The sequence below is a fragment of the Notolabrus celidotus genome, chromosome 23 (assembly GCF_009762535.1).
Source record: "Notolabrus celidotus isolate fNotCel1 chromosome 23, fNotCel1.pri, whole genome shotgun sequence".
Taxonomy (NCBI): Eukaryota; Metazoa; Chordata; class Actinopteri; order Labriformes; family Labridae; genus Notolabrus; species Notolabrus celidotus.
The window spans coordinates 19221105-19246726 of record NC_048294.1 but is presented as its reverse complement, the minus strand read 5'-3'; the positions used below and the strand labels follow the sequence as shown (position 1 = coordinate 19246726).

The window sequence follows — 25622 nt, the reverse complement described above, 5'->3', positions numbered from 1 at the left end:
CTCTGAATTTGGGTCCCAGTTTGATCGCTCATGAAGGTTTATGTCTTGACCCAAAGCCATGAAACTTCTAACGCCCTGTACGATACCACACCTCCCTGAAGTCAACATCACAAACCAGTTCTGTACACATTCCCGTTGGATGCTTTAACCCCTGCAGAAAGGCTTACCCACCTACCTCCCTTTGCTTCATCCTCTCCCCATCCCTTGATCTCCCTCACGCCTCAGAGTCCAAACAGGACCCCCTACCTGACCCCAAACCTAGGACTTCCCTGCATCTCAGTTTACCTCCTCCTAACGGTAACCATCAGTAGCCTTTCTCTTCTCTGTGTCTCCCCCTCCCCCTAGTGGAATGGTTAGCAGGTTTTGTGATGTTGTTGTCCGGTATCGTGGTGTTGTTTCATGAGGTGCATCAAGGTACGATCTTAGGACAACTCAGAGTTCCCATTCTGCTTGTCTTGTTCACTTGTGTCTGTGGACGTGGTTGTTGTGGTGCATGGTTTAACTTGATTTGGACCTGAGTGTGACCTCGATACGTATGAAGTGATCTCTCATTGGAAGGATGTAGTGGATTTAATTTACTTGCTTGTATGTTCGGACTGTTGACTGGTCTCATTGTGTGCCTGCTTTTTAAATCTAATCCACCTTGTTGTTTTTCCTGAATGATCCTTTCTTTATTGTAATGTGTCAGATTTGATCCTTGTGGTATTAACTTGCTCTTATTCTTGAATCTGGAGTTCAGATTTTACGCAAAACACTGCAAAAAAGAAACTCCTTCACCTTTAGGTGCAAAACATCAAACATATGTCTACTAAATCCACTATAGCTCACAATCATACCCTTATCAGTTTGTTCTGCTGATGCTTTAGTTTTGCAGACTTATTTTCCCAAAACCCAAAACAATCTGAGAACTCATCCACTCTCCTCTGGCATTGGTATATGCTCCTGGTAAAAAAATGGTAAACTCTTCAGGCGTTCTGGTGTAGCTAGCTGTTGACCACGAACAACTGTTCGATGCGCTGCATTATTTACAGTCCAAGAGAAGCAAAATTCCCCCCTACAGATATATCTACAAAGTAAACTCCAACATCTCTTGGTCAATTTCATACTTAATTCGTTTGTGGTGAGTCTCAGCTTCTGTGTAAATAGTAAGTTACACAGAGGCTTCACTCTGGCTTACTTTAACAGTATAAACCTGAATAAACATACATTTTCTAGCGATTTAGTGACAATTAACTGGTCTTAAGTTTGCTGAATGAACAACATGGTGATGCATATTAGTCAAAAGTCAAGCGTTGTCAGGTCTGATCTTCATCAACTTTAAAAGTTTGTTTAATGAATAGAGATCAGATCCATCATTTATTTGTTTTTAAAGTTATATTTTTGGGCATTTTCGCCTTTAATGGATAGGACAGCTGAAAAGAGACAGGAAATGTGGGGAGTAGAGAGACGGGGGAGGACATGCAGTAAATGGTCAAGGCTGGAATCAAACCTGCGACCTCTGGGATGAGGGCTTTGGCCTCTGTATAGAGGGCGCGATCTTAGACAGCTAGGCCAACGGCTCCCCAGATCCATCGTTTCAGCTCACCAGGAAATCTAAATGCTGATTGGTTTTCGCCAAATTATCTACATATTAGTCTCTCACTGTGAAATCTTGACCAAGAATTGATTATGAATCTGTTTATAGAGAGAGAGCTGGGCTACCTGCTGCTTTTGCTCCTCACATCAATTTTTTTTCCGATTGGTTGATACTAAATGTACTACAAATGTCCGACAAAGAAAAACAACAGAACTCTTCTCATACCAAAGTCTGGTCGCACATTTACAGACACCATGTTTTTATGAAGTATCCGTTAAATATATTACATCCCAAATAAAGTGGCTCCAAGTTCCGGCTATACATCATACCAGTTTAATATTTTAGCCTTAAAAAAGATGAGCTGAAGTGTTTTCAGATGGAAACCAAAGACATGAGGAAATAAAGAATCCGTTTAACAACATCTCTGTCACAAAGACTTTAAAAAGCAAGGACGTGATGTACCTTCTCTCTCATTTAGAATTTTGGCAGATCAATAAAGATGTTTTTTTACAGCAGGTCAAATTCTTAAAGTAAAGACACTTCTTCAGATCCAAGAAGATCCTTTAGAAAACCGCTGCCCGTTAAAAGATGGTCATTTGTTTGATCCAACCCTCGCAGTCGGACCAGAGTTTTTCCAACATGTGCTTTCCTGGACCTTCTCTGATTAAAGGAGGAGGAAAGCAGCGGGGGAATCCATTCCAACATTTGCACATAGAATCACGAACATGCGGTCCAAGGGTTTTTTTTGGCTGCTTTTTCCATGACAGGGTGGAGAGGCTGGAGAAGATGAAAGAAAAGACGGAGAGCTGAGTGAGGCGCTGTAATTTGGGGTCTATTTGCCAGTTGCAGTGGCATGTAACAGAGAGCACTGCTGGCCCGTCTCAGGCTCTATCTGCTCCTAACGTGCCGTGAAAGAAGGCTGTTTGTTTTCATGCAACAGGCTTTAAAGAGTGATCAGGTTTCCTCAGAGAAGTCACAGAGACTTTAAGCTTTAAGCAGCAAGACTGAGGATCTCCCCATACCAAACCATCTTCTTCTCGTGTCTGTTTTTTCATAAAGAAACAGCATCAACCTTCAGTGAGATGTGTAATCTGTTCACATGAGTTATAATGCAGCTCCTCCCTAAACTGTCCGGTCTGCCAGCGCCTCCTTCTTCAGCTGCAGATGTTAGTGTGGAGGATCTGCCCTACATTCAGAGCTGCACTAACACTACTCTGGTGTGTGTGTTTATGAGCATGTGTGTGTGGTTGTGTGTGTATGTGTAGGAGATCACGTAGACCAGCATTAACAGAACTGCTGCGTATGTCGGTGATCTCATCCACTTGCATCCAGATCGCTGCCGATGGTTCCCCTCGGTCTGAGGAGGAGAGGAGTGTGTTCAATCAGCCGACACTTTCTCTCTCCCTCTCTCTTTTAGACTCTAAATCTCTCTGTTTCTTCACAGAGCTCTGGATGTAGAGTGTTTATTACTTTTGGCTTTGTGGGTGTCGGTGACTCCATCACCCGGCCTGCCTGTGATGTAAGACAATGGGGTGGGTTGGGATTAGAGAAACAAAGCACACATGTATGCACGCAGAGCTCTCAGTCTCAGAAAAAAACACTCAAGTAAAGAGTCACTCTCTTTCTCCTGGTTCAGACACATTTGTAGAGTTTTGAGTCAAAAACAAAAAGAAAGTTCTGTGATTCTGTTTGAAAACTGTTAAGTGATGAGAATAAAGGTCTTGGATGGGAAAGTCATCAACCTGTTGCCATCATGAGACGAGACGATCTGCTTTAGCTGCCTTTCTCTGCGTTGACAGTGACCAATTAGGACCCACTAGACGATTTAAACCAGATTTAGGGCCGGATATGTCTCCTTCAGCAATCAATCAATCAATCAATCTTTATTTCTACAGTGCCAAATCCCAACAAATGATATCTGAAGACTCTTTCCAAACAGAGCAGGTCAAGACCGTACTCTATGTCCTTTTATTAACAAAGACTCAACATCAAGACAGGGTAAGATCCAGTCCCATTTTACAGACAGGACTCAGTCTGATCTCATCTTAATCCACCATGAGCAGAACACTTTGCAGCATTTAGCAACTTACAGTGGCAAGGACAAACGAGACAAGGGAGCTCAGGGACTCCAGAAAGGTCTATGGTTAGAGCTCATGTCTGTGCAAACGTTACCACAAACGTTAAGTGTGTGGTGTAGACAGCTTAAGGAATCGTCTATAGTGTGTGTTCCAGAGGATTGTGATGTTAAAAACTGGTCTGAGTTTTCTGAGTGTGTAGTCTCCCTCGGTTTTTAGATCGTTAAAGATCTAAAAATTGTTTTGTGTGTGCCAAACCTTACCAGCGGCATGATTTCCTGCATCTACAACATTTCTGGTATCACCAACCATACAGTCCATCTCCTCTCGGCAGGGTTGACTTTGGACGTTTCCACTGAACAAGACCTTGACCATGAAGCACAGGTATCAGTTAAGGGTTGGGTCTACATTCAAACCCTTTCCTTTGGTCGTGTGTTTTGGTAGGATAAATACAATTGGAGATACGATTGGTCAAAGCAATGCATTCCTTGAAGGATGGGTGGTCTCAGTGGATGGCAATGATAGGAGCATAATGAGGTGATTTGGCAGCGGCGTGACTTTAAGAGGAGAGGTCCAGGAAAGTAGACTCAGCAGGAGACCCAACGTCAAACCGACGTACTCTGGAGGGATCATGTCGCAGTGTTTGGGTATCCGAGGGTATCTCATCACTTAACAGGACTGTAGCTTTGGTCGGTGTGAACAGGGAACGGCTGGGTTATGAAGTCACCTGAATCATTGTAATAACCGCTGCTTCCTTTTTTGCGCTCTTTCAACATGACTAACTTAACGCTGCCTTTGTACCCTTTGTTCCCCTCGAACCCCTCCCCTTCTGCCTCTCACACCTGCTGCTCGCTGACTCCTTCCCCCGACTGAAGGTAGTGAAAGTGGTCGGAGTACCCCCAGCTTATCCACCTACTCTGATGGCAAATCCCCCTCCTCTACATACGTGGCTGCTCCCCGGCATTTTCACATACCAGGTAGGCAACGCCCGCTCCGCCTGGCCGCAACTTAACATGTACCTTTTCCTAATCCCACAGAGCAGGAGTCCTCTACAGCCTACTTAGAAATGTGAGTGTTTAAAGATTCAATGCTAAGGTGGAGGTCTGCCAAACTATACCTTTCAACTGAGCTAAGAAGAGTTGTTTCGCTGAGCTTTCTGTTGATTTGCAAGCTTAACTCTGCATCCACTGGAGGTAAGAAGATGTAGACCTCTATTTAGTGATCTGGTTCTGATTCCTGCCAAACAAAACAAATAGTCTGGGCATCATAAAGTGTTATTATCTACTGTATTCAACTGCTTTCTTTTCAGGCACTAGACTAAATCAACGTATTTAAGATACTGGCCTTCATGCACAGAACAACACATTTGTTATTTCACCCTAAAATGCTTCTTTTAATCTAAAGTTTATCTTCTTGACTGACTAACTAAAAGAATTGCTCAGCTTTTGTAACCTGTGCAAATGAGACTTAAGACGCCATCTAATTCATAAAGTACCCTAAAAGACAAAATGCTTCCTAAACTGTGCTGCTGGACAAAAAGGACCTCTACGCTCCTGAGCTGTTTGTGCATATTTAAATGAACCTTTATGGATTCAAACGTCTGAGTACTTGCGCCAGAAGCTGTGTGCAGGTGGTGATGCTGACGGTTCATCTGCACATTCTGATGCAAAACAAGAGCAAGCCGCACAGAGCTGCACAACTTTATGAGCTGAAATACCATCACTGTATTAGTTATGCTTTGTGAACAGGACCTCAAGACAGAAACGTACCGAGGGCAAATGATGCACAACTTTTTTCAATCATGACTCTGCAAACAAAACTGAAAGACTTGCTTGCTCCAACTTTATTAAGTTCACACTTACACAGACTATCAAATGTTTTTAAGTTATGTTTTGGGCATTTTTGCCTTTATGTATAGGACAGCTGAAGAGAGACAGGAAACATGGGAAGTAGAGGGAAGGGGAAGACATGCAGCAAATGGTTGTGCCTGGGAGTCAAACCGGCGACATCTGCAACAAGGACTATAGCCTCTGTATGTGGGGTACTTAGACCACTAGGCCACCAGCACCCCTGTCCCTTACTGTCTTAAAGACACATTTCTTCCCTAAAGAGTTACTTCAGGACCGGACACTGGAGCTTTGAGTCTTGCTGTTAGAAATCAGAAGACTTAACTTTGCAGAAAAGATACAGGTGCAAAGTTGCAAACGTAGCTCCAGTGACATAGAACACTGGGTCCTTACATATCAGGGGTTTATGCAAGAGTTAGAAATCAGAAGACTTAAACTTCACAGATATAGCATTCCATGATTTTGTCTTCCAGCCTTCTCCCTGAGCTGGTCAAAGCCTTCTTTTTAACCATTTGTTGCATTGCATTTTCGGAGGAAGACTTAGATAAATGGAAATACTTTCTGATGTGACATAAAAGATGCAGATGCAAAGGTGCAAAGTAGCTCCACGATTCTCCTGCATCATCCATCAGTGACATGGAACACTGGATCCTTTCATATCAGGGGTTTGTGCAAGAGGCAAGTGTAAAACTTGACCTCCTTCCTGTGATTGATGGATTTATCTGTACATTTGTTTATATGTATCGGACTGTTTCTACTGTTTGCTGGTTGTCTGCATCACTTAGAATTAAACTTACTGTTCATTTTTCCAGAGGTGACGTTAAACAGAAAACCCTTCACTCCTCTTCTGTCTCTCATCAAGGACAATCTGTTTTCCTGCATATTGTTCCCATTGACTATTACCCTGTCAGTCATCCAGAGGAAGAAAAAAAACCTCCCATGTTGGAAGCAATTAAGTGGGAAAGAAGTGCAGCGATTATCCACTTAATGGCTTTCAGAGTCATTGTCCTTATTGCTTTTAAATGGATATTGTTTCAGATGCTGGCAGACACTGAAACAAGCAGGGGGATAACCCAGATGTGTTGTTTTTTTGTTGTGACTCATGTTTCTGCTGCGGTTTAAGTGCGACAGTTGTTACTAAGTGTTTCTGTCAGAGGCCTGTGTTGGTCCGCTGACATCAAGATGGATTCAATGAGCCTGAGGGTGAAACACACTGTCTCCATTATTCCAGAGACTCTTAATCCAGCAGTGCAGTCACTCATTTTAACTCTGGCATATTTGATCGATTAACTGTGTTTGGATTTATTTGAAATCACCTAAAAAGCTAATAGACTGAAGCTCAGGGACCATGTGTTGCTTTTGATATTTCCTTTAATTGACTTGTTCTGCATCAAATAACTTCCCTTACACGTTCGACAAACACAACAGACGTGATATTTTTGGACTTTGTTGCATGAATAATAAAGATGCTGTTTTTTTCTGATATGAAAATGAGAAATGTTTTGAGTAAGTCATGCAATACTGCGCTCCTCCCTCCCCCCTTTTTGCTTCTTCGAAATTATCTCATCCCTCGATAACTGCTAACTCATGCTACTTTTTCTCCATTCTCTCTCTTTCTTTCTCTCCCTCCCATGTTGGCTTCGTCCATTTTCTTTCCTCTGCGTCTGTTCCCATCTTCAGAGACTATGGTCAAAGATAATATCTATAGAAAACCCCCCATCTACAAACAGCATGGTACAGTGTACTTCCTCTTAACACGTCCTTCTCTGGTCTGGTCTCTGCACGATGTGTTGCATGTCGCCTGTCAGTCATCTCATCAGTCCCCCCTCCTCCCCCCTCTTCCTCTCCAGCCTGAAGAGTCCATGGATCTACATGCATAAGACCAGGACAGGTGCATGGTCCAACGTTTAGATGCTGACACAAAATGAACAAACTGAACCTTGATTTTTGCAGCCCATAGTTGGCCTCTCTCTGACAGCAGCTGCCTCTCTCTGCAGTAAAGTTAAATACATAAATGATGCTCGAGAGGAGATGGCTCATAAAACACACAGCTGCTTCAGAAAGGATTGAACGATTTTCTCCCAAAATTTCTTTTTGGCATTTCTGCTTTTATTGAATCGTACACATGTGGTGTTTCAACATGCTCAGCAGATTCTCTAATATTCTTTTTTTTTTAAGCTGTAACCCAGATCCCTAACTTGCTAAGTGTACGGTGTCCCTCAAGGTCAAAACTGGTTGAAATTTTTACAAATTAATACAAAATGCACAGATTGCAGAAAACACGACATTTTAGGAAATATGCATGCAACATGTGCAAAAACAAATTAAATTTAAAAAAAAGCATGCTTAGTAATCAGAAAACAGGACAATTAAGGAAACAGACACTCCACTTAACGCTGTTTTACTTAATTAAAAAAATAGAATCCAAAAGGAATACCTCCATGTGTCTCAAAACTCAAAGACCAAGAAAACAAAAAATGTAAAAACTATTTAAAAAAAACAAAAACAAACATTATTTCCATATCCTTAGGCCCTGAATACTGGACGGAGTGTGCAAATGTAAGAAATACACCAGAAGCTGCTTGAGTATGTATTTACTGAAAGATATCAGCACGAGTGACACTTCGGGGCGTTGCCCTATATCAGACACGAACCTGTGAAGAGACATACCTCCATATATTCACCACTTAGTCACCTGATCTGAATGCAATCATAGTAAAGGCCATGAAATTAAATTCAGCCTTTTAATCTTTTTGTAATTGGTATGTGCAATATGTTGCATTATATGTTACGGTATGGCCCTGCTCTTGGAGCTCCCTGCCCTTCCATGTGCCTATGTGGAATGCCAAAGCCTGAGGCGGGGGAGAGCACACCTCCCCTCCCCTCACATGCATACATGAAAAGCCAAGGCAGGGAGAGCAGCAGCAAAGACCCACCGGGTACAGAACAGAGCGAGCAAGTATCAGTGATGATACATATGACACTGGTAAAATCAGACACAGCAGAAAGGAGGAGGAGGGGTGGAGGATAGGAAGCAGGAAGAGGAGGCAGGAAGAGGAGGCAGGCTGAAGAAGCTTAAGTAGAACACACATTCTGATATTTGCTGATTGGATGCGTAGAAGATTTCGGCTTCAGCTGTCAGCTGATAGTGGTCAGCTGGTGTTAAGACCAGCTGATGTTCTGTGGGCAGAGCTTGACTTTGTGGCCTGCCTGAACTAACGCTGTGCTCAATTTATGCACCATAGAATCCAAAGAAACGCATGTTATTCACTAAAACATAACACTTGAAACTAGAAAGAAACATTAGCCTCTGTTTTCCAAAATGATGCTTTTTTGTCCTTGAAGGCCACAGTATAAGACGACATTTCAATGCTCCAAACAGAGAGCTGGCGTAAATTGTTAAACCACGTCTTCACATTAAAAAGATAACTGTACATGGACCCAAGGGAGAGTGATTGTTACTGCAGTGATGATTAACTACAAAGGGCATCCTTTGTGAATAAATAGAACGCTTCTAGAGGGCAGGTTTATCAAATATATGACTAAAGCACAATTTAAATCTCATCATTTATCACTGGATTTGACTCCTCCCACCCCAACGTCACAGCGTCTGGTGCGACGTTGTACACATTGATGTCAAAGTGGGCCTGTTGGGATTCGGGACTCGGGTGGTCACTCTGCTCATCCTGTTTATGCATGTCTGCACTCATCTCACCGGCTCATCTGTCACTCTTAGTGGTTTCACTGTGACTGTGTGTCCACTGTGAGTGTTTGGCTCCATGATTCACGTTGTATGGTTGTGTTAGAGATGTAAAGTGCATTCTATTCTATTCTATTCTATTGATCACTGTTCCAATCACTGTGTCTCTCCCCTCCCTATCGTGTGTGTGTCTTATTTATGGTGTTCACTTCACTGTAGTCCTGTTTCGTGGGTCACTCTCAGAGCACACTGACGTAGGAGTTCGAGGAGCTTTTATCACCTCTGTCACACAAGGAAGCATTCCTCTTTATCAACGTGACCGGGGAATCAGCTGCATACGGCACCGTCCTACAAATTCACGAGCCCGCTGTCAGTTTCTTGATTGTGTGCATTCGAGCAGACATGAGGTCACTGACGAGGCGTTTACTGTCAGTCGGCCAATAAAGGAAAATATATCTGCTTTGTTCAGAGTAGGGACAGCTCCCTTGAGGTTTAAACTTAGAGCTCTGTGAGGTGACATCATGAATGAATGGACCACACATTCAGCCGTGATATCTGGCCCACTGGTCCAATTCTTTTTTTTGGCACTGTATGCATCTACTCAGGCCTGTAACTCCAGCTTAGCGCAGTCTGAGCTTTTCATAGGGGTTAATTTGTTTGGTTTAGTTCCACCAAAAGTTGACCTTGCAGCCGTCACAGCCTGTTTTTGACCAATCAGCCAGCAGCAGGAGAGGAATATCAGGCTGAGTAGGCGCTTCTCTTACAAAACAATTTACGGTGCAGAGCCACCACATGCAGCAAACGTTAACTTTGGCTGCTTCACCTGTCTTAAATTGAGGAGTCTTTTCAGTCAAACCAGCTCTCTGCGAGGTTTAGGTAGTTCATAGTTTGCTACTGTTTTCTTTAAATGACACAATGAGGGAGAAAATCTGCTAAAAAGTGGTACTAGAAGGTATCCAAGAATACTTTTTGCAAGTAAGCAGACGGTTGCAATACAAATTGAACACTGCTTTGCATCCACAATCAAAAAGATGGTTACTTACTCATAGGAAGGGGCGTGGCTGTGGCTGTAACAGTTCCAAATAGTCATAGACCCCAAGACGAGAGTTTTATCAACAGTTTGTAGTCGTAGAAGCTTAGTTTGGTCATTATTGACAAATTCTTCCTGCCAAAGATCTCACAAAAAATATATATAAAAATGACAATTGAATATGTTTAGGGATCAAATAAATCAGAAAGGTGCTCAAGGTTTTTATGCCAACACTTCTTTATGTACTTTATTCTGTTAGGCAACTCTTTAACTTCTCAGCATAACAAAGTAAAACAAGGTTTCAAACATTTCTGACGTAAAAGTAAGAAAACAAAACTGTAGTTTGAAACATTTCGTACTTTGTATGCAACAAGACGGAACCATACGTTTCAATCTTTTCACAATGACTAGTCAACATAAGTTATTGATTTGTTTGTTATCACCTTATTTTTAGACATTGAAATCAGTTCCCTAAATGTATAATTCTAAAAGAAAGGCAATGTGTCAAGAAAAGGGAAGGGTTAATCTTCTGGGGAGCATGAATGCACACAATCAATATCAAAGACAGTTAAACCATTGATTGAAATTCATGTTGAGTAAAAGTGGAAACTTTGGGCTGATGGAGGCACCAGAGCAAAACAAAACGAGGAGTTGACAGAAATGTCATCTGGGATCATGAATATTTAGAGCAAATGTCATCAAAACAAAGTCTGACGAGGACATTTGCAATCATCCCTACTGGACCAGACTCTCCCGTAATTAGAACTATGACTGCTCAAACATCTCACTCTGGTGTGGTCCTAAACTAGCCCGGTCAGTCTCCACACACACGTCTTCTCCACAGTGAGTGTGTGTGTGTGTGTGTGTGTGTGTGTGTGTGTGTGTGTGTGTGTGTGTGTGTGTGTGTGTGTGTGTGTGTGTGTGTGTGTGTGTGTGTGTGTGTGTGTGTGTGTGTGTGTGTAGCTCTGCCGTCTGCAGCTGATGCCGTCACAGTCGGGTGTGATTTATTGTAGACTTTATAGAGCAGCACAGTGGAGCTGAGAGGCTGTGTATCCAGCTCATTACCTGTGACTTCCTGTAACATGTGACTGTTTTACAGCTTCTAGAACATCCTGGCAGGATGGGGAGGATAGCAAGGTGGGTCTGTGTGTTTGTGTGTGTCAGTCTCTCTCTCTCTCTCTCTCTCTCTCTCTCTCTCTCTCTCTCTCTCTCTCTCTCTCTCTCTCTCTCTCTCTCTCTCTCTCTTCAAACCATTTTCTTAAACTTTGCAAATTCTGTACATCCATTCACTAATTCACTAACTCATACTGTGCAATCATCCATCACTCCTTTCCATTTTTCCATCTCTCTCTCTCTCTCTCTCTCCCTCTGTCTCCTTCTCTTCTCTCTATAGAGGACCAGCTGGATGATTCTGAAGAGTGAGATCGATGGGCACATGGGTCCAGAAGATCTAGACCCCTGCAAATCCACACACAGTCTGCCCACTGATACGTCCCAGCCCAGTGAGTAGTTAGTGCAAGTTAAACCTGACATGATTCAAGAAACCAGGATACCAAAGAAGAGCTTCAGCATGAAATGAGAATCTCTTGTGTCTGCAGATTTCCCGTACAACAAATCTGCATCTTTACCCGGATATGGAAGGAATGGCATCTACAAGGTGAGCCACTGCCCACACGTTGAGAATCACTGCACCAAAAGATTTGGAACGACTACTCTTAAAAGTAGAGAGGGTGTCTGCCTCCCGGACTCTGACTGGTAGATGATTCCAAAGGAGGGGTGCCTGAGAGCTGAAGGCTCAACCTCCCATACTACTTTGAGAGACTTAAGGGTTGATGAGCAGGCCTGCATGTTGGGAGCGTAGTGTTCTAGCGCGGTAATAGGACACTATGAGCTCTTTCAGTTACAAAGGTGTCAGATGATTAAGAGCTTTGGAGGTCAGAAGAAGGATTTTAAATTCTAGTATAGGCTTTGTGGGGAGGCAGTGTAGAGAAGCTAACACTGGAGAGACGTGCTCTCACTACATAGTTCTAGTCAGTACTCGAGCTGCAGCTGAAGATTCTTTAGGGACTTATTAGGGCAGCCTGATACAAGGGAATTACAGTAATGAGGTAACAAATGCATGGACTAGTTTTTCTTTGTCGTTCTGAGACAGGACGTGTTTGTCGTTTGTGATATTGTGTAAGTGAAAATGCCGTCCAAGGCAGTTATATTATTAGAGAGGGTCTCCCTGAGGTCCCTTTAAGACATGCTTCTAGTTTAGTCAGCTTATTTGTTTCTTCTGGTTTTACTGATACGTATAATTGAGTGTTGTCTGCGTGACAGTGAACATTCATGGAGTGTTTCTCAAGATGCTACCTAGGGGATGCACATATAGCCTTCATCGATGCTGTTACATTAGCTGCGTTGGTAAGTAAGTAAGGGAGAATGTACGGTTAGCAGGTAGTTATAGGAAATAGAATCCCAACAGGGTGAGACAAGACCCTGATGGGAAGCGTTTGTTTACATTTTATATTTTATATATATATAAATATAAATAATAATATATATATATATTGTTTACCAATATGATGCTAACGTTATCTAACTGTTTTACCTCACCTTACGGTCGATGGTGTCAACAAGCATAAGCAAAATGTGCCGCAACTCTTTTCGGTGGATTGATTTGACATGACGTGTGATCAGTTTGTCTCTGGTGTTGCTCATGTTAGTGAAAGTTAATAACGGCCGTCAAGGGGTTTTGACCAATCAGAATCAAGCAACTTACCCAGCCGGAAGATCAATAAGAGAGCCGGGTAATAATACGAGCTAGCAGGCTACTAACAAGACATTCCCTACCTCTATCTCTAAACTGTCAACGTTTCACCAGAGCTTACTGCCATTGTGTAATTGTAGCAAGTGTCCAACTTTTGCATCACATACATTTAGGACAGCAGCCCTCCATTGTCACTGTGGATCCAGTCTGCTGCTTTGTGTTTGACATCGTTGTAGAAATGTTGATGTTGGTCTCATCTATTTCAAAAGATGAATGTCCATATCTCAAAATCTCAAAAGTTGGATGTCCATAACGTAGCTGATAACTCTTTCATTGCACGACAAACCTCGAGAGCACACAACTGTGTCAGCCGAAGTTAAAGTTGCAGCAGGAGAAAGTCTGGAAACGGCTGACTAGTTTTGAAGGACAGGTTTTTGGAACCAACTTTCTTCTTTGTTTTCTGTGCTGAGAAGAAACCTGCAGATTTGTTTCCAACAGTCTGTTTGTGAACCGCCCTGTTGGATCTCTTTAGTTTCATATAAAGTTTCATGAGGTCACTGATTAATTCAGTCAGCACAATGTTGTCACAATCAACAGCACCTACAGCTTAACACAATGATAGCATCTTCCATCCATTACCTCCTATTCACAACCATACCTGTCACATCTGGCACCATGGTTTCTGTTTTCCCATCGAGCCAGCATGACACAACGCCATAACCCTTATCAAATAATAGCCGCCCTAGGTGTCCTTCGTTTCTGTGATACTCAGGTCTGGCCCAATAAAAAACAGACCCAGAGTTTTGGCAGACCCGGAGCTGCATCAGGGAGTGTGTTTGATTTCTGTTGGCCGTCTCACTAAGAACTTCTTTGCACTTGACTCACCGCGGAGTGACTCGTGAATTTAAATGGAGCGTGCATGTCACCATGGTGAGGGGTATAAACAATCACAGCAACAGATAAGAGGAGCTCTGCAGAAAGAGCTCGCTCAGGTTCAGGATGATCTAACAGAGGTAGCAGTAGAGGCGTCAGTCTGTCTCCCCGGCTGGAGGGATCTTGAACCAAATATCTTCGAATTTGGGACCAACTTCAACTTGGACCCGAAAATAAACCTGAGAAAGTTTGGTGAACACTTGTCAACGCTTTATGCCTCAAAAACAAGAAAAAATCATGGTTGTTACTTAAGAATTCAATTCCTTATTATGATGCAATCATGTTTAAATGCCTGATATGATAAGATCATGCCTAAATTTGATTTCATAGATTGATCCATGTCCCATCTGTTAACATGGAGGAGGCATCATTTATAACCTATCCTAGTATTGGGAGCTCTAAATGTTTTGGCTTCCCTTTTGAGGAGCTGCGTGTCATTCATCTTTAATACAGCTAGAGCTGCTGACTGAGGGGGAAACATGGGTGGTATAAACTGACCTTGATTAGCTGATGGAGGTGAACAACCCAAAGGCAGTAATTCAAGTCCCTTGTCCAAACTCTATCACCCAGAGTGCTACAGTAGTCAAATAGACCAGACGCTCATATGTTTTATCAAACTCTTCCACAAACCGTCCACATATCAACACAGGAAACCTCAGAGAGGCCGAGAGGTTCTCCTCAGCCTCCTCCAGCGTTTCTCTCACAGCTTTGGTTTCAGATTACACCGTGGTCACGCAGCACCATTCACTCGACAGAGGCAGGGCCCTGGTTTATTATGAGGACGTAGGGGGTATTTAGTCTATCGTCCACTGATGTGATATTGCTGCTCACGCTCTGTGTTTGTTGACGGATTGAGGACAGGCAGACAAAACAGACCAGAGGAGGAAATGAGGGAGTCACGATGGATTCATGGCACAGAGAATATTGAATTATTTCTCACATGCTAACTTTACTGCTAAGTGTTGTTGACGTGGAGGATTTACTGTGGTGGTGAAAGAGTGAAGAGAGTTTACCCATTAAATATGTCACACTATAAAACGGGGCTTAATAACCATTAAAGGTACAGTGTGTAGTATTTAAAGGTACAGTGTAGTCTTTAAAGGTAGTGTGTAGTTTTTAAAGGCAAAGTGTGCAGTATTTAAAGGTACAGTGCAATATTTAAAGGTGCAGTGTGCAGTATTTAAAGGTACAGTGCAATATTTAAAGGTACAGTGTGCAGTATTTAATGGGACATTGTGTAGTATTTAAAGGTACAGTGTTTAGAATTTAAAGGCAAAGTGTGTAGTATTTAAAGGCACAGTGTGTAGAATTTAAAGGTACATTGTGTAGTATTTAAAGGTACAGTGGGTAGTATTTAAAGGTACAGTGGGTAGTACTTAAAGGTACAGTGTGTAGTATTTGAAGGTGCAGTGTGGAGTATTTAAAGGTACAGTGTGTCGTATGTTAAGTGTGTTGTATTTAAATATAAAGTGCGTACTATTTAAAGGTACAGTGTGTACTATTTTAAACTATAATATGTAGTTGTATTTAGCAGTATTTACCAGTGAAGACTTTATTTGACATTCCTACATGTTTTGAAAATCTGTCTTCAGCCAGTTAAACTCTATTTGTGGATAATCAACACCACACACACTCTTAAACACTCCTGCAAATTTTAGTGACTTTTCTGTAAACTGAGTTTCCTTTCGGTAACCCAGGAGGAATGTGAGTGAGTCAAAGGTAACGCAGTGACGTACGGACTCTTAGATGAATCCTGGCTTTGATAAAGAGCAGTGATGTTCCTGGCATCATTATGTGACTGATGGTCTAACTGCTCTTTGTTTACATGTTCCTGTGTTCCTGCAGGCTGCAGATATGGTGGAGGATGAAGTGGACCCAGACTCCCACAGCTGGGGCGGCATGAGAGGTGAGAGTGAAAATGAAGGGATTTGTGTCAGTGTGCTGTCTTGTTTTTCTGTTTTTCCTGCATAGAAATGATTATACAAACAATCAAGTCGGTGGATTTTTGACAGACAGACAGCACATTTCTTATTTTTTTGTCTCAGTCCTGCACTTTGGAGTGGAAAAGAAAATATCTCTGGGGAGAAATTCTTACCTTAAACTCAACAGGGAAACCATAGGATGCTCCAAAAATATTAGCTTCTTCAATTATTATATTTCATGAAATAATTATCGGTCAAACTCCACATTTCTCTTCTTTAGTTGAGCTGTTTGAGGTTAAACTGCGTGTGTCAAATAAGCTTTTTCCATGTACTCTTGTAGATTGTGTGGTATTTCTAAAGTGAGTGTACTCTCTCTGTTCGAAACTGTGGAGGACAGTAAGCTTTCATTGTCGCAAATGTGGACCAAACAGTGAGCCAAAGTTTGTCCAAACCTCACCTAGAAAGAAAAAATTCAATGACTGAACCTATTAGCCTTCATTCAAAATATGTAAAGGCTGGCAGACATCATCAACTCTGTCCTTCACCATGCTGTGATCAGTGAATATGTCTATTACTAGCACTGTTTTTATGCACAAGTCAGTCCAAAGATTACCTAAAAGTATGCTGACAGGCCTTAATCCTATGTTAGGTGTTATAATGTTAACTTAAGTTGTTAAAATTTCCTCTAAATATCTGAAGTCATACTACCAGTTTCTTCCATTTGAGGTGTTTCCATGAAGCAATGTGAACCACAAACTCCCAAAATAACTTCATAGTCGTACTGTTAAGACTTCTGAGGCTTAATCCCAAAGAGAGAATCTCTCCCTCCACATTAAAGTTTGAGTTAAACTCTAAGATGTGAAGAGGCCTGCGTCATCTCTCATGACAGCACAGGTTAAAGGTCAGCTCACCCTGATCACGCTGTGACCGAGCTCTGCAGCTCAGTTTCTGCAGGGCAACAATGCTCAGGGGTGATGTCATTTTTCCAGCTGCACAATTATTGGTGTGTGTTTACAAGACTGTGTGTATGTGTGTGAGAGAGAGAGCACAATCATGGCTGTATCTTTGGCGCAGACTGCACTGACTGTGTGCCAGCCTTATAACTGTGTGTGTGTATTTGTGGGTGCACAGCAACCCTTCATACAGGGTCTCACGCCCTTCAGGTTCAATATTACTGATGAGAGCTGATTCCTCAAGGTGTGGTTTATTTTACTGAATAATAGGTGTGCTATTCAAATAAAAAATCATGCTCCACCTTATTAATTCTCTGTTTTTCTCTCACTTCTTCTCCCTCTCAGAATACAAGGTAAGATTACTTTGATTCTTTGATACTTTGCTAATAATTTTCTTGGCAGCTTTGTGTGCACTCTGGATTATGATTGTGTTCCCTAATAACTCTCTCACAATGCTTACTCTGTGTGTGCCAGATCTACCCGTATGAAATCCTGGCAGTGACGCATAGAGTGAAAGTGAAGCTTCCCAGAGACGTAGATCGCACCAGACTGGAGGTGAGGGGTAATCCTTCTCTCTCTGCTGTTTCTCTCTTTTTGTCTGCAGGTCATTAGACAACCTGAGAAGCCGTCGACTTGTGGTTTAAAGGAGGATTGTTAATGAGTAGTAGGCTGTTAGGGGTAAAACCAGGCAGGGTGGATGTAGGCCAAATCTCAGAGAAGTGCCATCTCCAATTTTTGTAAAGCTGGGTAACTCATTAAAAGTTTGCAGACAGGGTCCCTCTTTGTGTACTGACTTCCATAACTCGGACCCGGCCTCTACAGTAACGTACAGGAAGAGTTTAAGTGGGAACATTAACTATTAAGGAGGTTATAAGAACTGGAAGTTTGAACCTTGAGGTTTTACAGACTTGACTTGGATGCTTTACTACTTTTACAAAGTTTGTTTGTTGAATGGAGGTCTATGAAAGAGGATTAGAGACACTGATGTTTTTTTTTAGATCTGACCTTCTTCACATAATGTTCCTTATGATCTCAGAATTTTAGAACACCTGCTGTTGCACTCCATACAGACTGCTTTTCCTGCTGACACCTGATTGGTGGATACTAATCAGACTGCAGACACCGGGGTGCTGTTGGCCTAGTGGTCTAAGCGCGTGCCCCATATACAAAGGCTGTGTCCCTCGTTGCAGAGGTCGTATGTTTTGATTCCAGCCTCGACCATTTACTTCATGTCTTCCCCAACTCTCTACTCCCCACATTTCCTGTCTCTCTTCAGCTGTCCTGTCCATTAAAGACAAAAATGCCCAAAAATATAACTTAAAAGAAAAAAAAAAAAAAACTTCTGAGACTAAAATCCAGACCCTGAGGAGATAACTTTGACACAGGACTAATCTGATCCCAGCTGAGGGCTAATGACGCCCCTTGTAGGCAAATTATTTCGGATGAACTCCCTTTTAGAGCACCGGTAATCCAGATATTTCAAAGTCTGGATCTGGATCTGGATCTGGTTGATTACATTTAGTTTTTCTTTGAAATAAAGGGACCAGAGTAAACTGGACCCGCTGATCCTCAAGCAAAAAAAAATATTTGAATCCATCACCCAGAAGTGTTAGAGCAATTAATCCCAGGTTTTCAACTAGCATTTCAATATGAGAAACAGGCGTGTGGTTGCCCCCATGTGGTCTATGTTTGTTGCTCCCACACTGAGCTTGCTCAGTTCATACGGTCCAATTTGATTGAAGCACATTTAGTTTCACTTTGGGGAGCTGTTAATGTTAATACACACTCTGATAGTTTCAACATTCAGATCTTTCATCTCTTCGGCTCAATCTGGGCTTGGTCCTTGACTCAGCCCTCACAGAGCACTGACCTCAGCTCCACCCGACACCTCAGGTGATAAACTCTCAGTCTATGCAGCCGGGTTACGACGTCTGGTGGGGAGCCTGAAACCAGCACAGTAGATCCTGTTTCTGCAGCTCCCTCATGCTCCTAGTTTGGGAACGAGGTGTTGTACAATGACATGAGGGTGTGCTGCTCTCGTGGTTCAGATTGCTGGAGTAAAAGTTCAGGCAGACTTGCACTAAGTAAAGCCATGAATGTGGTGTTTAACTGAATGTGAGTATAATTGGTAGTGTTATTGCGTTTTCTTTCTCATGTTGTATCTCGTTACTTCCTCTCTCTCTGGTTCACGCTGAGTTGAACCCACATGTATGTCGTGTCATAAAAAATTAAGCTCTTAATGTAGCGTAATAACTAATTTCCTGCAGCAGTTATTCTTACACAGATCCAGAACTCTGAGCTTGAACACAGGAAATGTTTCAGTCTCTGAGTCGTGGTTTGTCTTGTGGTGCAGCTCTGATTATCCTCCTGTCCTTTTCCCCCAAAAAACACCTCCATTAAAATATTTAAACCCTCAGTAACCTCAGTTTGAGAACTCTCTGTAAGCCTTTGGGTTTGGGGAATAATGTCCCACGAGGAGTCAGATTGTCGGGGTATCGAGGTGTTACTGACGCAGGAGATCTCCTCTGTGGTTGGGATCCCCAGACTGGAGTCCGGTTATCATTAGTGTGTCAGAGAGAAATATTCCAGCGTCTGTTTTACCCACCGCTCATGTGATCCCTGACCCTGAAGTGGTTTTGGTTTACCCAAACTAATCAGCAGCTAGACCCAAATCCAAACTCAGAGTCCAGGCGGAAACGATGCCAGGAGGCAAATGAAGACAAGGAAGAGAATCAGCCTGAAGTCGCCGAAACACAAACGTTAATGAAGTGATTTAAGATATGATCTGATTGGTTAACATACACGCTGGAATAAAAATCAATCCCTGTGGAGTCGCAAGCACGGCCAGGGTTTACAGGTATTGACCCAAACCGGACCACTTGATGCAAATGCAGCTTTTGTTGAAGTGCACTGGAGTTCAGACACAGCACTGTGAGCCCAGCCTGTCACATATTCATCCAGTCTTCAGTCATCACTGTGTTCGTCTTTGAACACCTTTTGTGAAGATGTTTGAGCGCTGATTTTACAACATGAGATAAAGTAACAGTGCAGTTGTTCGTGATAATAAGTGCTGTAGTCTTTATGATTTAATGTCATGTAATTATCCTGTCAGCATGGAGAGTGAAAAGTAAAGGGATGTGGAGGTTTTGCCCTCTGGGTGAAAACAGTCGTCTCTGTTTGTTGGTGTGGAAACCAGGTGATCAGACAGCAGCAGCCGCTCTCTTCTTAAACATCACCATCGATCATAAGAGGGAGAGGCACGACCTCTAAGCATGCTCAGTGGTGTTTGCTTTTGTTCTGCATCTATATCAGCTGCTTGCATGATTTTATTTAAGATAAGATGAGATAACACTTTATTGATCCCTGTGGGGAAATTCAGTTATTGCAGCAACACAGACATAGTAGTAAGAGTAAAAAGAAATAATGGTGCAAATAGAGATTTCTTTTTTTTTAAATGAATGAAATAAAGAATAAATTACAATTTCAAATACAAATAGATAAATAAAGATATAAATAAAAAAGAATAGAATTTAAAAGAATATGTAAATGTTACACATGGTGTAAATAGTTGGAAAGTGACAGGTTGACATTGTATGATTATGACAAGGGAATTATAAAAGACAAAATATAGCATGCACTATGAGGCAGTTAAGGTGCAGTATGCAATATACATAATAGGTGTATATAAGTAGATATGTCTGGATACAGAGATAGAGAATAGTTCAGTTGTACATAGATAATAGCACAACATGATGTAATATAATATAATATAATATATTATGATAATAAGGTAATAATAATAATGATAAGGTTTGATAAAATATGCATTATAATGTATCCTCAGACCATCAGAGAGTCAGTTTAAGGATATGTTTAGGTTTGGAGTTGATGTTTGCAGCACAGGTGGTTCGGATGAACTCCTGAGGTGCAGAGTTGAAGTTTGGAGTGTGAGACCTGAATACAGAGGGCGAAGTAATGCCTGCAAACAATATAGTAAAGTTTTGATGACTTGCCAAAGAACCAAGGTCACAATATGTGCTTCAATAAAGTGAAAACCAGTAAAACAAAAAAATTCAACAAACCAGAAATTACATATTTAAGTGATGCTTTAATTAGTCAAAAACAAAACAGCTAAATTAAACTAAAATCACCCACCTCATGCTGCTCTCACATCTGTGCCCACTAACTGTCATTATTTCCCAACTCTCAAGACCAGCCTGAGACCACACTAACGTTTCAACCACAGTTTCAACATGCAGAGGGGGAAAGAGACAGACTACTTTCTGTGGAGTGATTTTATATGATGTGTGATCAGGTGGTCTCTGTGGTTGCTTTTGTTATTGAGAACTAATTACAGCTGTAATTTGACTTTGATCAATCTTCTATTCTGCTTGGATGTGTTCCATTCTATTGTAAAGTTTTTTATCACAGTGTCAACAGGCAGAAGGAAAATGTGACTCCTAACAAACAACCCATCCCAAAGAGAAAAGCCTTTTACAAACATATCCAGATTTGTTTGAAATATTTTGTCTTTTGCACTCGGTAACCGTGTTTCTTCTTCTATGTTTTGCGTCTCCAGAGACACCTTTCTCCTGAGGACTTCCACCGGGTGTTCGGCATGAACCTGGATCAGTTCGACCGTCTGGCGCTGTGGAAGAAGAACGACATGAAGAAGAGGGCTCGCCTTTTTTAAGACGGGAAAACAAAACAACATCTCAACTAGCGTCCGTCCTGTCTGGAAGGAAGCGACACAACAAAAAACCGACCCATCTGAAATATCTATATATGCACCGCCATGATACCCTTACTCTCCACCTGTACAACGCCATGCCATCTTGCCTGTGACGCCGCGGAGAGAGAGGCTCCGCACTGGGACATTTTCACGATGTTGAGGCAGCATTTATCGCTTTTTGTATGCAATGTGGTCCGAATGTTTGACTGACAACCTTTACAGAAGAGGACGAGGAGCTGCGTTTGCATGGCCTGTGTTGATGCTCCTCGCCTCTCATGTGGTTTCTGCATCCTCCCCCCGACCTCTGACCCTTCTCGATGCTTTCATACATACACCCTGGCAAAAAAACAACAGCTTTTTGTAATTTTGATGCAGGCCTTCTCCAGGTTTCTGTGGTTCTGACTGTTCAATGTGATCCTCTTTGTCAGTTTTTACTTTATCATCGTATCTGTCTCTTCAAATCATCGGTTTGCTGCTCTGCTTTTTCTCTCTTTCTGTCCCTCCATCATTTTTAAGTTTCCCTCCCTGCACTGACTGTTACATCATCAAGCCCATTCAGATTTGCAACCCCGTCATTACATTAGGACAGAGAAGAAGAAGCAGCAGACACGCACTGTTCAAGCATTTCAAGATGAAAGACGAGAATATGAGACTACTCCTGCTGCTCGATCATATCAAAAAGCACCTTATCACACTCTTTTGTCTTTGTTCTTTTCAATCATAGACTTCTAGAAAATTTGGTGGGGGAGTTTTGAAATGCGTGCCCTGATATGTTTAAATGCAGTCCCACATCTTACATAAGCATCTCATAAATCAGCTCAGATAAGAGAGCCGGGGGCTGAATACGAGCCAAACATGGCAGTGAATCACAGATAAAGGGAAGATGGGGAGTAAAGGAGGTTTGGTTTCAGGGTGTGCAAAGGTGTCAAACATGCAGCATTGCCAGAGTGACATGCACTCACATCAACACAAACAAAATAAATTATTTTTATAAGCTATTTTTGACTTCTGGAAAGCATCATAGACACCAATCATGACACGCAGCTGAAGAAATGGTGATTTTGTTACCAACATGCTGACTTTGTTAAGCTTCCCGCAGCAAGTGCTTGATTTAAAGTGGATGCTCTAACTGTGTTATATGCTCTCAGATAGAGATTTAACTCTTTGTATGTTTGTTGTTTGAAAGCATTGTTGCGTACAGTAAAAAAACTCAACGTTGAAGCTGCAGTCCGTCAGCTTTGCTTGATGATTTCTGGACCGCAATCTGATCAACTCGCCAACTAACATACTGTAAGATGTATGTGAACATATACTGGACTTATACCAGATATATTTGTCTGTATACAAGCCATGGTGTATAACTCTTCAGGCATGCATGAGGGAGGGAACGTGGGGTTTGTCCTCTGGTTAGAAATGTATGAAACATTATGATCAATGTGGTTTGAGTGATTTTTAATGAAATGCCCAGGTCAGCTGCTTACATTAGCTTGTGTTAGGTATTTATTTAATTGCAATATCAAGGAAGGGATTTTATTTTAAGATTTTAAGGTTCTAGTGTTAAATTCATAGCATCACGAGGAGAAGAGAGCTTTTGAAGAGAAACATATCAACATTTGAGTTTAATCTGAGTGTCAAATCATTTTTATTTTGCTCCTGTAAGTAACACACTAACTGTTGTCATAAAACGTCATGTCTTCTTTCTAATATTCATCTGCTATTAAAGTGCTTTATCCAAACTACAGTGTCACCATGGACTGGAGTGTTTGAATGTTTGAGAGCTCTTTCAGTAGACGTTAAGATGTTTTTTAGGGAGAGAAATAAGAGTCTTTTTTAACTTTTATGGAGGTTTGATGTGAAATTTGCGCAACTGTTGGAACATTACATCATCCAGTCGCCATAAGAGCAAGTTCTCACAGCCAAGAGTTTTCCTAACTCATGATTAAAGGAGACTCAAGCTTGCTGCAAAGTTTTTAAAATCAGTTTTAAGACTCTTTATGTCCCAAACAAATAAAATAACATTTCTGCACCGGAGAACAAACTGCCGTTATCACAGCGGTGGCATGTCAACCATTCCCTTAGTTTTAGCTACTACAAATGTTGTGAATTGTCACAAAACCAACAAATCCCTATTAAAAAGGTTCATATAATGTGAGCTGGAAAGTTTAGATTTGACTAGATATTCAGACTTGTCTCAGTCTATGTGCTGTCTAAAATTCAACACCTCTCACAAGTGAAAATGTGACTTTTTGAAGGTCCCAAATAACGGTATTTGTAGCGGTTTACAGGTTGTCTGACACAGGACTTTCACCAGATCTGTGTCTGGTCCGTCCCTGATCTGCTGCGGTCCGGCTCTGTGCTCTCTTGTCTGTCAACACCCACCGGTTGCATTTTCAGAACGCAGTACAGAGCAAGACCGCCGGATATATATTATTAGTAAGGAAAAACATAAGACTTTCATGGACTCACGGGCACCCTGACACTGCTTAATAAAGCATCTTTCAACATGAATCACAGGACCATTGACTGCATTTTAAATGGACAATGTACCTCCATCTCTCATTGAACAAGTTCATTTCAAAGGAGGCATAGGCCATACTGACTTAATTTTCACAACTCTGTCTTTTATACTTACATTATACTAACCAAGGGTATTCCTGAGTCCTGGGAGGATGGTAACAAATCAGACAGAGAACAAAAAAAACACAAAAAGAAGAAGAAAATATTTACCAAAACTGCACAGTCAGCGTTCAACACATTTTACGCCCCAGCCCTCTGGTTATACGTGACTAAACCTGCAAGATCTCTTTGTTTTGACAGCAGAAAATTGTGCACACAGCACATTAATCACTTTAAAATAGATATGTCAGCAGTAACTGAACAACATAGCTAATTATTTACAGCAAAGTTTTTGTTCCTCCAGTTACTGAACTCTAATGTGCAGTCTGCTTTTTGCTCTGTTTTGGTCTCTAACTTCTTCGAGTACATATCTGACTGCTAAAAGCTCCACATTATGTCACTGTGTCTCTATGCCTTGTTTGCTGCAGGGCAGTACTTTTAGAGTGTTTTCTGCTGTAACAGCTGCCTAATGAAGATAAAACTGATATAAGCACACTAAGAATCAACTTACTTTCTTACAGGTAAACAATATGCTCTTTTAGTGTCTTTCAATGTTGCCAACTTCCCACATTTTGCTTTTGTTGCTGCTTCGGTAAGCACAGGGTTTCTAGAGCTGATGAAACAAGATGTCAGAGCTCCAAGAAGCGTAGGGTAACAGACCGTAGTTCTCCTGGAATGCAGAGAGTCTGAAGGTTGCATCACAGTTTACCAAGTTTAAATTTGTCAGCAGAAAATCTGCTGTGCTAAGTACTTTTTTACTCTGCAGGTAAAGACGAGAGCGCTGAGCCACAAATCAATGTGAGAGAAACATGTAACTGTCATCTGCTGGAGCCTGTTCCTTCATGCAAAGACATTTAACAGGTTCAGCCTCACTATCTCAGCCTGTCAGGTCAATTACTGATGTCTTTTCACACCTGTTTCATCCCAGCTCACAAAACAGCTTAGAGCATAATTTTTTCAGGTAGGTAGGTCAAGTGTCTTCTTGTAATGTCCTGATTGCATCACAAATGTTTGCACAAGGTACCCCCAAAAGTTTGTTTGAGGTATCCTTTGGCATCAATTGTGTGACAGGCTGTCTGTTAAGATTTGATGTATTTGGACATCATGCAAACTCCTCAGGGTTCCTTTTGGTCTCAGTTTGTCTCACTCCTTTGGCATTCCAAGGTACCCTTTAAGCTCTGTTTGTAATGCCAACTTAGTGGTTTGTTCAGTTGCAAAAAGATCACCTTTGACATTGATTTGTTGAGCCTTTTTTTTTTGCAACTCATACTCAAGAACAAAGTGCCCTTAAGTGTCTGTGTTGAGGTATCCTTCAGCAACTGCTTTCTGCCCCTTTCTCCCTCAAAACAATGTTCGACTGGTTTACAGTGTGGTTTGATGCTAAAGAGTACGTTTGTATTTCCAGTGTCTGACCTCAGAGCTGAAGATAACACTGATGAACTTAATGGAGGTAGTTACAAGACTCCATATGCAACTCATTTTGAAA

At 41.7% G+C, this 25622-nt stretch overlaps 1 protein-coding gene across 5 annotated transcripts in view; it reads left to right on the top strand.

Annotated features, from left to right (window-relative positions):
- Nucleotides 1-23268, top strand: part of ablim2 (actin binding LIM protein family, member 2) — a 111342-nt gene extending 88074 nt beyond the window's left edge. For 3 of the 5 annotated variants that reach the window (XM_034677038.1, XM_034677036.1, XM_034677037.1), the window contains 8 exons: nucleotides 4527-4628; nucleotides 11328-11365; nucleotides 11622-11730; nucleotides 11827-11885; nucleotides 15759-15819; nucleotides 17134-17141; nucleotides 17263-17343; nucleotides 21368-23268. In XM_034677038.1, the coding sequence (XP_034532929.1) occupies nucleotides 4527-4628; nucleotides 11328-11365; nucleotides 11622-11730; nucleotides 11827-11885; nucleotides 15759-15819; nucleotides 17134-17141; nucleotides 17263-17343; nucleotides 21368-21481 (572 nt within the window). In that variant the 3' untranslated portion in view covers nucleotides 21482-23268. Of the gene's footprint in view, nucleotides 1-4526; nucleotides 4629-7178; nucleotides 7233-11327; nucleotides 11366-11621; nucleotides 11731-11826; nucleotides 11886-15758; nucleotides 15820-17133; nucleotides 17142-17262; nucleotides 17344-21367 lie in introns of all 5 variants that reach the window. The other 2 variants (XM_034677035.1, XM_034677039.1) reach the window with 2 other exon arrangements.
- Nucleotides 23269-25622: the final 2354 nt, after the last annotated feature.